Genomic DNA, 19,010 nt, shown 5'->3' with positions numbered 1-19,010 from the left:
CTCTTCTACTATTCTAGAAAGACTTGTAAGTAGATTTTGGCAACATTCCAACATGGCACCCTGGAAGGAAACACTGGGCTGAAGGAAACACTGAAGGAGATGCCCAAAGTCTCCTTCTAAGCTTAAAATCTAAAGACCCTGAATGATACATATACGAAGTTAGTAGAGACAAAAAGATATCTGACATTGACATTGTTCTTAGCAAATTTTATAGCAAGGTCAATAAAGTACGTCTTGTCCTCTAATCTTGGTAATTGTGAATAACTAAAAACATCGATCATCAAGAAAAAAAATTATTATATCTGCATATGGTCTGTAGGTTTTCAGATAGTACAAGATCTCCGTTAAAAGTAAATTTAAAAGCTAAGGTGAGAGTTTGAAAGACGGCTTAGCAGGTAAAGTAATTGCCCCAAAGTATGAGGACCAAAGTTCACAATCCCAGCACCCACATAGCTCCCTGGCAGGTACGATGATCCACCTGTAATCATAGCATAAGTGGTTAAGTCAGAGAATTCTTGGAAGAATTGGCAGATTCAGGGTTCAAATGAGAGACCCTGCCTCAATGTGTAAGACGGACCCAAGAAAACACCTAGTGTCAACCGCTGGTCTCCACTCCACACATACACTTGGAAATGCATACACACATGCACCACACACACAAATGAAAACAAAGGAAGGCCAAAATGTTAGGGAAGCTAAACCCAGCTCCCAATAACAGGGAGTTAGAATTCCTTTCTGAAGAAGCTCAGAGCTGTGGGTCTACTGCCTTCACTCCCGGGCTACCAGTGAAAGCCACCGTATTTTTATAAACACAGTGCCACACAGAAGAAACATTGCCACCAGCTTGGAAAACATGGAGGCCACTGCCATGGACCATATCCAGCAGCATTCAGTAACATTTAGAATGAGCCTCGTAAGCCATACATAGCAGTCTGCTGAAGCACAGGAGTCTACAAACTGAATCCATCTTAAAGAATGCTATTTAAAATCTGAGCAGAACCATGGAGCACAACCCATAAGGCAGACTGCCAAAAATCTCAGAGGTGTAAGGAAAATACAAGGCAGCAGCAAGCATTTCGAAATGGGTACAGAAATAAGCACAGAACATTCTAGAAAGGAGATACAGAAAGGGATTGAGAACAAAACAAAGTAACTTCTAAAGAAATCTTCAGAGAGAAGGTACGAATCAAAGAGAAGCATGCACAAAAGGTTTTGTCTCTTTCTTTATCTAACCCTGACAGAAGGGGTTTATAGAAATCATCAGGTTCCTGCCTGATCCAAATGCACCATCAGCAAAGGTAACTGTGGTAACGGAGAGCAAAGTGTTTAAGTGATAAATACTCAGTACTCATTGGAGCTTTGGCAAAACAAAAAAAAAAAAGCCAAACCAAACCAATATACTGAGTACTGTACACCTCAGCTAGTAATAATAAAAACATTACGGAAAAGAACAGCTGAGCTGGGCGTGGCAGTGGATGCCTGTAATTGCTTGTGATCCCAGTACTCAGGAGGCCCAGGAAGAGAATTAAGCATTCAAGGCCTCCCTGTGTTTCAGAGCAAGTTGGAGACGGCCTTGGAATACATAGCCATATCTTGTCCCCACAAAACAGATTAAAAAGTAAAAAGAACAGTTATCAAGAGTTTAGCATTCATCATGGTTTGCCCGTGGTTCACCTTCATTCAGAGGGCTCAGGTGTCAGAAGCTTGGTCCCACAGTAGGATGTTAAAAGGCAGTGGAACCTGCAGGAGGCAGGACCTAGTGGGTGGTCATTGAGTGTTGCCCTCAAAACGAATAATGCAGTTCTCTTGGGACCCTGGTTAGTTCTCCTCAAAGAGTCATTATAAACTATCAAATCTAGTCTTACCATGTAAGCTCCCTCTCTTGTACATAGTTCTATCATGAGACCATGTATCATGATGCAAACGCAAGGAGCCTCACCAGGGCCATGTAGAATGGCCTTTCAGCTTGAAAACTATGAGCTTCAAAACCTCCATGCTGGGGTTGGGGATTTAGCTCAGTGGTTAGAGCACTTGCCAAGCAAGGGAAAGGCCCGGGGTTCGGCCCCCAGCTCCAAAAAAAAGAAAAAAAAAAAAAAAAAAAAAAAAAAAAAACTCCATGCTTCATGAGATATGTAGTCCCAGGTGTGTTGTTATCACAGTTAAAAAAACAAGCCAACACAGGGATTTAACATTATTAATTTAGTTAGCTCTCAGAATACCTTCCTGTTATCCCCCAAAAACTGAAACACATTTAAGGACAGTGGGAGCCACAGAGCTGGGAGAAGGCAGAACAGGAAGTCTAGCTATTGAGCCTGTATTTATGATAGTTATGCAAAACCCATCTTCTAGATGATTTACATCTCAAAAAACTCAGAAGGGCGTGATGCACAGGAGAGCTTCATTAACGTAAGGCATGACTCACCATTGGGGAACGCTAACACACTGATGATGAGGAAGAAGAAGATGACGGAAAGGATGCCTCTCCAGATGTTGTCCTCAGGAACAGAGTCATCCCTGAAAATGGAAACAACACTGATAATCTACCTTCTGATTTAAACAGGAAACCAACCCCAGTACGCTTTCCACAGTCGAACGCCAGAGATTGCAGACTTTCCTTTGCTGAGCAGTCACCACACAGAGTTCTAAAACCAACACTCTCCCAATAAAGCCCAGGCCTTGCATAAAAGGAAACAGCGGCTGAAGGTAGGGCTCAGTGGTGTTTGTGCTTAGCACGCACAAAGCTCATCTCTGCCACCAAAATTTCTATGAAATAATGCATAAAGAAAATGATCATCTTAAACACCAACATACATTCTACTCAAACATTCAGTTGAGACCCACTGTTCTTCAAACACAAAACCCCAAGATGTCAAAAACGCAAGGTTTTGTTTTGGAAAGCAAACTACAAAAGATACCCTTGCTTGATATAGGAAGTGGCAAGGGGAATTTTTGAAAAGTCAGTATGGAACAAGAATCACCAGGAAAGCAGCAATATGACAAGATTATATCAACTATTCTTGAAAATGGACCTACAGGATGCAGGAAGAGGCATGAAAATGGTGGAAAATGAGAAAGTAGCAGTAAGCAAAGAAAATCAAGAGAAGAAAAAAAAATCACAAGATTTAAATCAGAGCAGAAGCAGAATGATAAAAAAAAAAAAAAAAAAAAAAAAAATGGTCACCCTTCCTCTCATGTCTCACTTTCTAACGTCACTTGTTTATTGATTCATCACCCCAGTGATTTCACTGGTCCTATCTGTTGGTCAATTAATGTTCCCTGTCTACCTTGCCGGAATCACACTTCTGAAATAGGGACTTACTCTCTTCTGTTCTTGGAACCTGACAAAGGCTACACACTCAACAGACTGGACTAACTACTGGTGACAATGAGCTGCTGTGGAAACACTACATTAGACCTTTTATGTTGAAGGAGTGAGACGGACAGACGGATAAACTAATAAACACTAACTGGTAATGTATGCGGAACTCACAAAAACCAAACACAATGTGGGAAATAGAAATATAAGAAAAGCATTTCCTGAATTATCGATAATTTCTGAGAAACTTGGTAGAAGAAAGTTCAGTACTGCAGTTTTTAAAATGTAAAATGAGTAGACAGAAAATATGACATGAAACAGAAAGGAAGGAGACATTTCAAAGACAAGGAGACAAGAAGCAAGCAAAAGGAAGCTGAATTTATGACAGGCAGTGGCCGCTAATCCCAGCACTGGGAGGCAGAGGTAAGTGGGTCTCTAAGTCTGAGGCCAGCCTGGTCTGCAGAGCAAGTTCTCGGACACTCAGGGCTATGCAGAGAAACCCTGTTTTGAAAAACCCAACCTAAACCAAACCGAAAAACCCAAACAAGAACAACAAAAAACCCCAGAAGTTTTGTGGATTAAGATTCTTGCTATGTAAGCTTTTGATCCCCAGAACCCATAGAAAGGTGGAAGAGAACAAAAGTTGTCCTCTAGTCTCCACACAAGTCCACACATTCATACTGTGTGCCCTCTCACACACACAAACACAAAAGAAATAAAAAGGTACCCTGCAAACCAAGTGTGGGCCATCACAGCGTGAAGAGACAGGGAATGAAGTGTGGGCCATCACAGCGTGAAGAGACAGGGAATGAAGTGTGGGCCATCACAACGTGAGGAGACATGGAATGAAGTGTGGGCCATCACAACGTGAAGACAGGGAATGAAGTGTGGGTCATCACAACGTGAAGACAGGGAATGAAGTGTGGGCCATCACAACGTGAAGAGACAGGGAATGAAGTGTGGGCCATCACAACGTGAGGAGACATGGAATGAAGTGTGGGACATCACAGCGTGAAGAGACATGGAATGAAGTGTGGGCCAAATGAAGTGTGGGCCATCACAACGTGAAGAGACAGGGAATGAAGTGTGGGACATTACAACGTGAAGAGACAGGGAATGAAGTGTGGGCCATCACAACGTGAGGAGACATGGAATGAAGTGTGGGTCATCACAACGTGAGGAGACATGGAATGAAGTGTGGGCCATCACAACGTGAAGAGACATGGAATGAAGTGTGGGTCATCACAACGTGAGGAGACATGGAATGAAGTGTGGGCCATCACAACGTGAAGAGACAGGGAATGAAGTGTGGGACATCACAGCGTGAAGAGACATGGAATGAAGTGTGGGCCATCACAACGTGAGGAGACATGGAATGAAGTGTGGGACATCACAGCGTGAAGAGACATGGAATGAAGTGTGGGACATCACAACGTGAAGAGACAGGGAATGAAGTGTGGGCCATCACAACGTGAAGACAGGGAATGAAGTGTGGGTCATCACAGCGTGAAGAGACAGGGAATGAAGTGTGGGCCATCACAAAGTGAGGAGACATGGAATGAAGTGTGGGACATCACAGCGTGAAGAGACATGGAATGAAGTGTGGGGCAGCACATGAGGAGACAGGGGATGAAGTGTGGGACACAGCGTGAAGAGACAGGGAATGAAGTGTGGGACATCACAACGTGAAGAGACAGGGAATGAAGTGTGGGCCATCACAACGTGAAGACAGGGAATGAAGTGTGGGCCATCACAACGTGAAGACAGGGGAAGAAGTGTGGGCCATCACAACGTGAAGAGACATGGAATGAAGTGGGTCATCACAACGCGGAAGACATGGAATGAAGTGTGGGCCATCACAACGTGAAGAGGCATGGAATGAAGTGTGGGACATCACAGCGTGAAGAGACATGGAATGAAGTGTGGGCCATCACAACGTGAAGAGACAGGGAATGAAGTGTGGGCCATCACAACGTGAAGAGACAGGGAATGAAGTGTGGGTCATTACAACGTGAAGAGACAGGGAATGAAGTGTGGGCCATCACAACGTGAGGAGACATGGAATGAAGTGTGGGTCATCACAACGTGGGAGACATGGAATGAAGTGTGGGTCATCACAACGTGAGGAGACATGGAATGAAGTGTGGGCCATCACAACGTGAAGAGACAGGGAATGAAGTGTGGGACATCACAGCGTGAAGAGACATGGAATGAAGTGTGGGCCATCACAACGTGAGGAGACAGGGAATGAAGTGTGGGACATCACAGCGTGAAGAGACATGGAATGAAGTGTGGGACATCACAACGTGAAGAGACAGGGAATGAAGTGTGGGCCATCACAACGTGAAGACAGGGAATGAAGTGTGGGTCATCACAGCGTGAAGAGACAGGGAATGAAGTGTGGGCCATCACAACGTGAGGAGACATGGAATGAAGTGTGGGTCATCACAACGTGAGGAGACATGGAATGAAGTGTGGGCCATCACAACGTGAAGAGACAGGGAATGAAGTGTGGGCCATCACAACGTGAAGAGACATGGAATGAAGTGTGGGTCATCACAACGTGAAGACATGGAATGAAGTGTGGGCCATCACAACGTGAAGAGACATGGAATGAAGTGTGGGCCATCACAACGTGAAGACATGGAATGAAGTGTGGGCCATCACAACGTGAAAGACAGGGAATGAAGTGTGGGTCATCACAACGTGAAGACATGGAATGAAGTGTGGGCCATCACAACGTGAAGACAGGGAATGAAGTGTGGGACATCACAGCGTGAAGAGACATGGAATGAAGTGTGGGCCATCACAACGTGAAGAGACAGGGAATGAAGTGTGGGCCATCACAACATGAGGAGACATGGAATGAAGTGTGGGCCATCACAACGTGAAGAGACAGGGAATGAAGTGTGGGTCATCACAACATGAGGAGACATGGAATGAAGTGTGGGCCATCACAACGTGAAGAGACAGGGAATGAAGTGTGGGCCATCACAACGTGAGGAGACATGGAATGAAGTGTGGGACATCACAGCGTGAAGAGACATGGAATGAAGTGTGGGCCATCACAACGTGAAGAGACAGGGAATGAAGTGTGGGTCATCACAACGTGAAGACAGGGAATGAAGTGTGGGCCATCACAACGTGAAGAGACAGGGAATGATACAAAGAGCTGCCTTGATAAGGGCTGTCCTAGGGTCAAAAACAAAAGCTGGGAGCTAAGTTTCTGCTACCAGTGAATCAGCTTCTAGAGTTAGGACAGGGCTGAGCACAGTTCTGAAATGAGGTCACACAGCATTTCCTAGACCATCCATGTGACCAAGTAGCTCAACAAACCTCAGAAGCCAACAGATCTCACAGGCCACTACTGTGTAATTCAATGGACACCCAGATAATTTACTGTCTACCACATTGCCCTGAAAATCCTAGCCTGATCTCTTTGGCTGAAACTCAATGAGGCTCCATATTCCTTTGCCAGGTCTCACTGAAGAATAGCTGCATAGAAGGAACAACATCTTCCTTCAAACCAACATCCCAGTGCCCTTGCTGTGAGACGGTGATACTGACGCCTCCTCTTTATCAAGTACGTGCTGTGCATCTGGCACTTGACTGAAATCATCGCTAATTTTCACAGCCAAATGCAAAATAGATATTAGCAACCATGATTTTAAAATGACGCAACAGCCAAGAAAGGTTGAGTACACTGTGTACAGCGTGCAGGTTAAGAAGCTACAGAGCTGGCCCTGGAACCAGAGCTGTTAGATCCCAAGGACAAGGCTCCACCTATGGCAGTTTCTGGGAAGTCAGTATGAGCGATGACAGAGGCAAAGGGTTGGAAGGAAGGACTTTGACAGCCACATTTATATACATGCTACAAGTTAAACTTAAGGGTAAAATCAATCACTGTTGTGTGGAGAAAGGGGGAATCACATAGACCATACTTTATCTGAAAATACTGTGGATGATTAGAAACTAAGGGGATAGTGTATACGAGAAAATCTGATTAATTAAAAATAAGTCAACCACCTCAGAATGGAAACATTGTCCTGAGGTATAGTGCAACATAGAGAAACCACAAGCAAATAACAAATCAGCCCAGAAATAAAGTGAAGGAAACTGAAGCAGTAACCAGATCCAAGAAGATTCAAATTTGAGGAAAGTCCCTGTGGCTTATAGGAAGACGAAGGGCTGAGTGTTCTACATGGAAAGCGTTCCCTCAAAAATCAACCAACGGAAAATACAACAGCCACAGCAAAATCCGCAGGAAGATAGGAGAGAGTTGTGAAGAAACTAGTATCAGGCGGGAAATGAAAGATACTGGTGGAAAGAGATGGACAGATCAAGATAACACTGAGACCGTTTTTTATCTGACTAAGCGAGAAAGGCTATGAAGAAACAGGTAAGCAGGCACTCTATGCGTTAGTTACAGTTATATGAACCTGCAGCTTTTACGGAGGACAACTGAGGAACATTCTATACTTACAACCATGCATAACCTGTGGCACAGCCCTTCTACTCTGAGAACCTCTTTTTCAAACATTCTCTTGCGTATGGTAAGTGGCATGTATACAAGGCTGTTCATTGCAAAATTATATATATTCACAAAAGACTGGACACAAGGTAGACATTAACCAAAGAAACCTGATTAAATTACAGCCTAGTCTCACAGCAGAAAACTAGGTAGCCATAAAAAGGAATGAAAGTTTCTACAAATTAACTGTTCCTGAAAATTAAAAAAGATATCATGAAGTAAAGAAACAGTAGAACAATAGACATGATAAACATGTATTTGTACAAATAAGGGTTAATATGTAGGAATAGAAGCTATAATGTGTATCTAAAGCCACCTGAAATGTCTCTGCACACAAGAAAAAGAGAAAAAAACTTTATTCAGTTAGGGTCTGAGAGAGAGGTACTGGGAGAGACTTTTCTCTATACAAACCGATGGCATAAGTTTAACTTCAAACCAAGTGACTAAGTGTCTACAGAAACCATCAATCTCCATCTCAAATTACTGGAAAATGAGGTAGCTCAGTGGATAAAGGCTTGTGTGCAAAACGGCAACCCTGAGTTCAATCCCCACAACTCACATAAAGGCAAAACTGAATCCACCGAGATGTATTCTGACCCCCACATACCCACCTCAGCATACGTGCACCCCTTCTCCCATACACACACTCACTCACACACACACACACACACACACACACACACACACACACACACACACACTCTAGAACAGCAAGTGTTGAACTGCTTAGGTGCTTTTTAAAGTGCTACACACACATACACACACACACAAATATTTTTTTAATTTAGAAATAATTATTGACTGGTCAAAACACTTGAAAACACACATCAACAATAAGAACTTGGGATTGACACTAAGGATGTAGAACAAAGCTGGATGTAGTAAAACACATAGATAATCTGAGCACTCAGGAAACTAAGGCAGGAAGACTGGGAATTTGAGACCAGCTTGGGATACATGGCAGTTTCAGGCTAGCCTAGGCTACAAAGCAAGACACTCTGTCTCAAAAGAATGATGATGATACTAACAATTAATAAAATAAACCTATAACCTCTAACTTTTGAGCAACATTATTGGACAGAACCAAATGTAGTCTATTAATGGAAAAAAAGGTAGTGAAATAACACTAAAATGGCAGTTTCATATTTGCCTAATTAGAAAAAAAAAGTAAGATAATGAAGACTTTAATAAACTGGAAAAATCCTGAACAGAGTATCAAGGTGGATCAAGCTCAGTGGTGAAAGATGAGGGGGACAGGTGAAATTAGCAATCTGAGTCCTTCCTGCCAGACCACAGCACCACCCTCACAGTCTAACATGCCTTCTGGAGCACAGAGGTGTCTGCTATGTCCAGGACAGTTTCTGTGAGTTTATAAAAGGAACCAGACACACTGCAGGGCTGCCCAGCTAGCTCAGGACAACCTGAGCACACAAGGCCACACTTCAAGAGTCCGTCTTCTCTAAACTCCAAGTCAGAGAAACAGCTTTGGATTAAGATGTATTGACAGTTGCCAGTTATTCATAACAAGGAACTTTGGGAAAAGGGCCATTCTTAGTGAACCAGACTCTATCTACAGTCATCAACTGTGTTCTGTGCCTCACTGGGCAACCTACCTGCTCAGTGCATTAAACCACCTACTCGGTGTTCAGAACACTTTAAAGTGGAAGGCAATCATCGAGGCATCTTACTGATGAGTCCTGGCCCCAGGCACAAGCTCTGTCTGTAGGAGCTACACAGTTCAGTGTTGAGGAAGAGTCTCTAGCAGAAATGCCAACTGTGTGGCCTTAGGCAGATCACTTAACTTTTCTGTGCCTGTTTTCCCCTCAGTTAATAACGACCAGTCATAGCTCCACTGCATGGGATCCTCATGGGGATTACATGACTTCGCGACTACTTAGAGGAGTGTCTGGCACAAAAGGGTCCACCCTCGTTAGTCCCCATGTTCGGACAGTCTTGTTTCCATTTGCCCCTTCATCTAATTAGTGCTTAATCTGTGCTCTGTTGGAGAACTTGAGAATGCTGGGCCAGGTCCAGGTTTCTAGGTCACTAACACAAGGACTTGAGGAGACAAAGTCCTCTTCTCTCTTTGCTAAGCCTGACCTGTGAGGAAGAGCACCAGCCAGACAGTGGCAATGCAGCTGTGAACGAGACTGCCATTAAGGTCCCTAGGGGACAGGTCCCACCTGGTTCTGACAAGGGGCCGCTTGAGTCCAGAACTGGATATATTAAGAGCAGTTCAGTCTGCTATCGTGAAGGTGCTCACAGCAAGTATACAGTGGGTACCTGCAGTATATTGGGTGGGGGGCAAGAATGTTACAGATGATGTGGTAGAGTGGGTGGGGATTGGAGAACATGAAGGTGATCCCTGCTTAGCCTACAGCGTCCATCGCCAGACTTCCCAGAAAACCAGAGCAGGGTAAGGACAAATCGGGAGACTTAGTGACTCAGACTCAGTGTCAGTTTCACGTACGGGCAACTGGAGTCCTCTTCAGGAGACTAGGCAACCCCTCTTACTCGTGACCTTTAGACGGAGTTCTTCTCCACCGAACCAGGAAAAAAACAAGATCTAGTCCTCACCATGACTCCAAGGCCTCTAAGCTATGTGTTCCTCTTCTCCTCTAATTCCCTTTGAGTCGTTGAATTAGAAAAACCATGACACAATCAAGGATCGTCTTTCTCTGTGGAAACTGTAATCCTAAGTTACAAGGTAGACCTATGCAACCTAGATGTCACAGTTTTAACAATGTACTCATTCTACCTTAACGACCTTTGAGATCTGGGTCAAGAATTATTTGCTCAAAGATCCACTAAAGAACTCCTTTCAAGTTTGCATGGGACATACTTCATCCTTTCAATGATGAAAAACACTGGGCATCAACAATTTGACAGGAAACAAATACTGCAATGAAAGAAGTTATGATAAATGGCATTGAGAACTAGATACATGGGTCAGCCTCTGCTTCTTTTTTTTTTTAAAGGTTTATTTATTTTATTTATATGAGTACACTGTAGCTGTTTTCAGACACACCAGAAGAGAGCATCGAAATGCATTACAGATGGTTGTGAGCCACCATGTGGTTGCTGGGAATTGAACTCAGGACCTCTGGAAGAGCAATCAGTGCTCTTAACCGCTGAGCCATCTCTCCAGCCCCAGCCTCTGCTTCCTGGACCATCAAGAAAGGTGTTCAGGAAAAGAACCAGCCAAATGAGGTGTGAGTAGGCAAGAGGAGCTGAAGGGAAGGGGAGCGGGGAGGAGACAGAGAGAGAAAAAAGACACACAGAAAGACAGCAGTACTAGGGTGTCTTAGGGTTTTACTGCTGTGAACAGATACCATGACCAAGGCAAATCTTACAAGGACAACATTTAATTGGAGCTGGCTTAGATTAAGTCCAGTTCAGTCTGTTATCATGAGGGCGGCAACATGGCAGCATCCAGGCAGGCAGGGTGCAGAAGGAGCTGAGAGTTCTACATCTTCATCTGAAGGCTGCTAGCAGAACACTGACTTCCAGGCAGCTAGGATGAGGGTCTCAGAGCTCACACCCACAGTGTCATAACTACATCAACAAGGCTATACCTACTCCAACAGGGCCACACCTCTAATAGTGCCACTCCCTCAGCAGAGTATATACAACTGTCATATTCCACTCCCTGGCCCCCATAGGCTTGTTCAAAAATTAGTCTATGGGGGCCATAACTAAACATTGCATAATGCAAAACACATTTAGTCCAACTTCCAATGTCCCCATTGTCTACTGCAGTCTCAACAATGTTAGAAGTCCAAATTTCAAAGTCTCTTCTGAGATCCATCCAATCACTTAAGTGTAATCCCCAATGCGAGACAGGAAACCAGCTGGGCAAACTCCAAACTTTGCATCTTCATACCTCATGTTGAGCTGCCAAATCTTTTAAGTTCACAGTCCATTTTAGAGAACCTGACCTAAGTTTGAACTCAGGTAAACTAACAGGCTGGTACCTAGCATTAGTTTCCAAGTTGGCCACCAACAAAACCCGAGCCTAGCTCCAGTCTCTAGGATAATCCCCAACAAGACCAGAGCTTGCAGGTTACACCCTCAACAAGACCAGTGCTATTCCCCCAATAAACCTGCACACACTGCCCAGGTTACAAGCCCCCACCCTCTGCCTAACGACCACCAATGCAGAGGGGAGCAGAAACTAAGTTTATGATATGGTTCCCAGCACTAACCAATTATGATAAAGGCCACAGTAGCTTTCCAATTAGATGCTTGCACATGTACTCCCTGCTTGCTGCTTACTATAAAGTCTTGTCCCTATAGAGCCTTCCACCATCAAAACTAAAATAGGATAAAGACCCTGCTGTGAGTTGCATCAGATCAGCTCACGTCTGTTTTTGGGGGGATCACTAACATTTCCCTGGCACAACACACCAATAGCCTCTCATAAGCTCTCTTCATGGTGCCAAGCCTCAACTCCTTTGCATGATCCCTTCAGTCCTGGGCTATCAACTGCCACTAAGGCTGCACTTTCACCAATGGCCTTCCAAGGCCTCTCACAGTGCCAAGCCTCAGCTGCTCTTCATAACGCCTTCATGCCTTCAAAACCAGTACCACTTGGGTGACTCTTATACATTACCAAGTGCAGCTGCAGCACAAGGTACAACCTTGGCTATCTCTGGAGCACAGCTTCTCTGTGCTTTCAGGAAACACTTCCCAGAAGATTTCACCCCAGAGATGCTGGTCTCTTCTTAATCACCACTAATTTCTTAGCTCCAGCTGACCAGCATCACCTGTCCCAGTAGTCCCTTCTGTTCTGGACTCTAAAGCCGAGCCACGTAGCCAAAGCTGCTGTGTTCTGCTGCTCGCTGGGGCTGGAACATGGCCCCTTGTTCTATTACATTATCACCAGCTTTCCATTTTCCAACTCCTTCACTGCCTAAGCTTGGCTGTCCTGGAACTTGTTGTTGACTGAACTCAGAGATCTGCATGCCTGTCTCCTAAACACTAGAATTAAAGGTTCTTCACTTAGAACTTGCTCTGTTCTAGGCTGGCCTTGAACTCAGAGATCTGCTTGTCTTTGCCTCCTGGGATTAAAGGTTTATACTACCATGCCGGACCTAAACTTAACTGGGTGGGATCTTGCCCCAAGGTTACTACTTCCTTAATTCAATTTATTATCCTAGAACACAGAATTTAGCTCCACTTCACTTCCTGGTGCCCCTTTAATACTCGAACTATATATTTTATATTTTTCCTTTCTAAGCTTGCTATGTTAATTAAAAATGCTCATCATGAGATTTAACCAGAGAACAAAGTCTATGATGGGCATCTCTGAGACTTTCTTTGTCAATGCAAATAATCTGAGTCTCTCTCTTTTTTTTTTTTTAAAGATTTATTTTATTTATTATATATAAGTACACTGTAGCTATTTTCAGACACACCAGAAGAGGGCATCAGATCCCATTACAGATCCCATGTGGTTGCTGGGATTTGAGCTCAGGACCTCTGGAAGAGCAGTCGGTGCTCTTAACCACTGAGCCATCTCTCCAGCCCATAATCTGAGTCTCTTCACCGTAACCTCAGGCAGACTCTTCAGACAAGGGCAACAAGCAGCCATGTTCTTCAACATAATATAAAAACAGTTTCTAGGCCACATACTGAAGTTCTTCTCTACTGAAACCTCTTGGGCCAGGTCTGCACAATTCAAATCACTTTCAATAACAACTTACAAGGATAGCCTATTAAGCCCCATTTAAAACATTCCACTGTTTTCCAAATCCAAAGTCTCAAAATCTACATTCTTCCAAACAAAAACATAGTCAGGCCTATGACAGCAATACCCTAGTCCCTGGTATCAACTTCTGTCTTAGTCAGGGTTGTACTGCTGTGAAAAGATACCATGACCAAGGCAACTCTTCTAAAGACAACATTTAATTGGGGCAGGCTTACAGATTCAGAGGTTCACTCCATTATCATAAAGACTGCTAGCAGAATACTGACTTCCAGGCAACTAGTATGAAAGACTTAAAGCCCACACCCACAGGGCCACACCTACTCCAACAAGGCCACACTTACTCCAACAGGACCACACCTTCTGATAGTGCCACTTCTGGGCTGAGTATATGCAAACCATCACATGTGAGCCAGGAAGGCAGGCAGGCAGGATCACAGTTTTGCTTTGATAGGTAATGATCCTTGAAGATAGGCTTGGGAGTATGCTGTTCCAAGGGGCTGGTGATTTGCTAAGCTAAAGTTTGAAAGAGTCAATGGAGAATAGGTACAAGAGGCCCCAAAAACCTGCTAAAGATAACCCAGGTGAGCTCAATGATAGCAAAGAGTTAAGCTGAATAGAATAGGGAGGGGCAGCTCAGCTGGTGAGCGGTACTGCACACAAAGCCAGGACCAAGGAAGGAGACCAAGCAGGCTGGACTAGTCCTGGTTTCTAGACCAACTGAAATTCATAAACAGCTAACTCCTGTACACAAATCAAGAGCTATGAGGATTATATCACAAGATGACACTGTGCTATGTCTGAAACAACAAACAAGTATTTGAAAGGATCACTGTGAATGAGCACCACTTACCAAGAGGCCTGAATATATAATCTATTCAGGGTAAGGTGCCATTGAAATGAAGATATCTGAGTCATCTGAGGGTCTATTCACTATAGATGACCTCAAAGAAACATATAGCTCTTCCATCTAATGGGCTTATAATCTCATTAAAAGGAAAAACAGATAAATTTAAGAAAAATATTTAAAAGATGTTTATTTAATCCTAATTTTAAAATGATTCAAATGACTGGGAAACAGAAATGATGAGGATCAATGTTAACTGTCCTTCAAATGCAAGCTAACACAATGCAGCCTAATAGCATTCTGTGTCTAGCGCTGGCTGCATACTTCTCGAGACATTACTACAAACCACTAATTAGTATTGCTGGTACCAGAGACATCAAGGTTTCTATTATAGAGAGAGGGAAAAAAACACATCTATTAGGAAAGCAGGAACAAGACAACCTCATTAGTAATGTAGGAGGCATTTCCTATTGGGCCTTTATATGCTCTTAAAGGAAATCTCAGGAAGGCTGGCAGAAACCCCCAGAGAACCATTGAGAGGGCCAGAAATAAGGCCCAAGGTAAAATGAAAAACTGGAATTTCCAAAGCTGGTAAGAGAAATTAAGTAAAAACCACTACTCAAAAACAAAGCAAACATCTGTCCACTCCCCTACCCCTTCTCTATCCTCTTTGTTCCATATCTGGAGAAAACAAGGGCAAATGAATTAATAATCACATAGGTACAGTCATTTGCACTGAGACATTCTTATCAACACAGGGAACAATTTCTGTTGGCAAGAGCCAACAGAGGGCTGCCAATTTATTGAAATCCTTTCAATCATGGATAACAGTGTGTGAGATTGAAATTTTGGGTGTTGTTTTCTTTTGTTTTGCTTTTGAGACCTTCTTACTATGTAGCCTTGGCTGGCTTGAAACTTGCTATGTTAAATGACTGCATTTACAATAGGGAAAGAGAAAACAAGTTTCCTCTTACAAGACCCTCCTAGTAAGATTCGGGGGCTATATAAATAAAAGAAACCTTCCAAGAATGTGCACTCAGTGATTCTAAGAACTTCCCAATAGGTACTATCTCTGAATGGTTCCACCATCTTCCAATAGCAACATCTTGCACTGAACCTCCCTTCAATAAGTACCCCTGAGTGATACTCAAACGAAACAACTACCTAACAGAAGAACTCCTGGACAAATCCAACCTTACTTCAGACTTTTGTCTGAGGTATCAAATCCTTCACAATCTAAAACTCTAGCCGGATATTCAAAGCACATGATCTCACCCAGCACTGTTCTTACATTCTGGTAACACAACACCCTCAAAGTATTCTATTCTCTTCGATAAGTAATCTTTGGGAAAGAAAAATCAAGCCATATTTTAAAAGTTTGATCAAAGGAATTGCACTGAACATTATCTAACCATAAGTTTATATATATAAGGTAATATAGTCAGTCATTATAAAAAGAGCATAGTGTGAAATTTTTTTATTTGAGAAACCATTACTTTCAATCTTCATGGAGAAAAAAATGAGCTATCGTTATAATATCCCACATACATGGATCATAAACTGTTACAAAAATAGACACTAGTAACTTTTAATTCTATTAATTAGGCATCTGATTTTATGTAAAGTAAATGTGCAACTAATTCCTCAATATGTGATTTCTTTATGAAATTAGCATAAGAAATAAAATTGTTATAACCTTTGGAAGAGTCCATAGCTCAAAGTTTAAGTGATTTTTTTTTAAATTACTTTTCACAAGCTGCTAAGATTTGTACTCATTTTTTATACTTCCCTACCACAATGCACCAACTAGACAGAATATGGCCTAAAAAAGAAATTCCAGGGGCTGAGGATTTAGCTCAGTGGTAGAGCGCTTACCTAGGAAGCGCAAGGCCCTGGGTTCGGTCCCCAGCTCCAAAAAAAAGAACCAAAAAAAAAAATTCCAGAACATTACTTTCTGCATTAGAAGAGAGAAAGACAGCTGTGTTTTAAAGGGGCCTACAACAATCTTAAAGACACACTGTTGAAAAACAGATTATGCATTCTGCTTTTCATCATCTAAAATAAAATAGTATGGTACAAAAATATATAAAATAATATAATAATAGTAGATTTTTGCTATTTCAAAAGATTCCTCTTGCCACTCTGTCCCTTCAAACCCACCTACTGAAGTGAAAGTGAAGCAAGCGGGAATATTATACAAGGTTCATTTCCCAATGCCTCTACCTTCTTTTCTCAATTCCAGAACATACTCTATCTTCTCAGCAACAGTACAGTTTAGCCAGCGTCATCGGACACCGGAATGACGCTTCTTAACCCCTTAACTCAGTGCCATGCGCTTAGCCAAGCAACAGCCATCCCAAAACATCAATTCCCATGACAACCCTCTGAGGCGATAATAGTGGTATTTTCACTTTGTGTACGGATGAGGACACTGGGGACTAACAAATTAGGCTGCTATACAACTTTTATATGGTAAAATCTGTTGGCACAATGAGTAGTTGACAGTCACCATAATTAGCCTCAAGAGTGAGCTTTCTCCAAAGCTAGAAATTGGACTGGCTAGATGCTATAGGAAGAAGGGTCTGGTCTGAAAAAAATATTAGCATTCTTTACAGTAACGGTAGTGGGACTCCTGAGAAAGAGTAACTGTTACCCACTGTTTCTGTGTTTGAAGTAATTTATACAAATAAACATTGGCAAGTTAGCCTGTGCTGTACAGTGCTGTCTCATATGAAGAATTGCATGCCTTTGCCCTCCCCTCTACTAAATGTCAGACATTTCTTCAAAACGTATGACTGGTCAACTTATTTTCCTCAGACGTTGATTATTGGATAAAAATACCAGGAAAAGCTGGGTGTGGTGCCAAGCCTAGACACACAACATTGGGCTAAGGCAGAAGTGAGGTATCAAGGGTAGCTTGGACTATACAGTCCGATCCTATCACAAACACAAAGAAGGGTAGATGCTCAGGGCATCATCTGACAGGTATTCTTCTCCACAGTGCACACATTTAGTCTTCCTAATCCTGAAGTGAACACGGACTTGTTATTCATTCTGTAGGCATGGACCCTCACCTCAGAACAAAGTTCCCTAAAATCACAGCCAGTTTTGAAGCCAACTGTCTTTCTTGGTTACTCTGGGAAGCCATAATGGTGTGGTAGGTAGAGAATGACTCCCCTCTCTTTCAAAAGTGTAATTCAGATAATATAAATTGTAATATATAGAATTAGGGCTGTGTATGCTGTGGGATCCATTCGCTCCTTGGCTGAGGTCAAGGGGCCACAGATACAGAACCCTTGTAAGGTATGGACATACACAGCTATTAGAAGTTGATCTGTACATGTGTGTATATTTTGAAGGGAGTAAGAGAGCTGTGTTATGTTGTGCGCATTTTATGTGTTTTGTCTAGTATGGTTAGCATTCTCTAGTCTCTAGATAGGGCACAATTGCTCGTCACTATCTCCTTTCGGCCAGTATGTTAGTGATGCATGAGAGGGCACCGTGTGACATGCGGTCAGCCTATAGAGTACAGTGCACTGGAGCTGATGGGCATTGGCCTGTGCTGGATGGGAGGCGTCCACTGGGACATGTGTCAACAGTGACTGCTGATTCTGTGGCATAGAGGTGGTGTTTGAGCCTGGGCTAAGAGTTATGCCAGATGACTGTGGAAAATGTATATAAAAGGTACTGCATTGGGAAAAGTGTGGTGCACCCCACACGTGCATTTGTGTGTGTGCCTGGAAATACTGAACGCCAGAGGGTTTCCCTGTGTACCGGGCCTATGTATGGTGTGTGTTTTATGTGTGTAGTGTATGTTGAAGGAGGTTCAATCGTGATATGGTTCATGCGGTTTGCTGGGGACAGACCACGGATAAAGTGGTTACAGAGCAGAGCCTCCTAGTAGTGACAGGGAATGATGCAGAGCAAGGGGTGTGGGTGACCCAGCTAGGTGACCTGCATGAGCTCCTGAAAGGTGGAATTTGGACAAGAGGTGGAAGAGTAGGCAGAGAGGACTGTAAGCCACGCGGTAGGCGGAGGAGCTGCGTGGCCCTTGTGTCCATGAGCTTGCACGCGTGGAACAGCTACTCACTTCCTCACCACCAGCCACACCGGGCCACCCTCCCCTCCACTGCTTCCCTGTCGTCTCTGCCCCCCGCTCTCCGGCGCTCCGCACGACTCCAGGCCAGACTCACCTGGTGAAGGCGAAGTACATGAGGCTGATGATGGTGAAGCTGAGCAGAGTGATGGTGTGCGGCCGGTAGAAGAAGTCTATGGTGATGTCCTCCACTTGCTGCTCGTTGATCATGCGGAAATGCATCCTGTAGTTCACATCATCCTTGCTCAGAGTCCTGCTCCCCACGCAGGACGCCATAGTTCTTCTCCCCGTCCTGCCGCGGCGCCGGAGGCCCCGGCCCGAGAAGGCTGGGACCCCGGCAGTGAAGGACCGCAGCGGCAAACTAGCCTGACGCTGGGGCCGGGTCTGGCACCCTAAGGGTGCTAGCACAGGGAAGGACCCGCGCAAGAGGGCGGGGTCGCGGCGCCACCACCGCGGCCTCGAGCAGGGGGAGAGCGCAGCCTCAGGCAGTCGGCCCTAGCAGGGCGAGATAGA

The 19,010-nt window shown here is 43.8% G+C and overlaps 1 protein-coding gene across 1 annotated transcript in view; it reads right to left on the bottom strand.

Moving 5' to 3' along the window:
- Positions 1–18,884, bottom strand: part of Ptdss1 (phosphatidylserine synthase 1) — a 64,718-nt gene extending 45,834 nt beyond the window's left edge. Inside the window, exons 1-2 of the mRNA XM_032914215.1 lie at positions 18,595–18,884; positions 2,423–2,514 (exon numbers count right to left, since the gene is read on the bottom strand). Coding sequence (XP_032770106.1) covers positions 2,423–2,514; positions 18,595–18,773 — 271 coding nt within the window. The 5' untranslated portion in view covers positions 18,774–18,884. The remainder of the gene's footprint in view (positions 1–2,422; positions 2,515–18,594) is intronic.
- Positions 18,885–19,010: the final 126 nt, after the last annotated feature.

The sequence above is a fragment of the Rattus rattus genome, chromosome 1 (assembly GCF_011064425.1).
Source record: "Rattus rattus isolate New Zealand chromosome 1, Rrattus_CSIRO_v1, whole genome shotgun sequence".
In the NCBI taxonomy this organism is placed as follows: domain Eukaryota; kingdom Metazoa; phylum Chordata; class Mammalia; order Rodentia; family Muridae; genus Rattus; species Rattus rattus.
The sequence above is the reverse complement of the archived record's forward strand: the minus strand, read 5'-3'. Positions and strand labels throughout refer to the sequence as shown.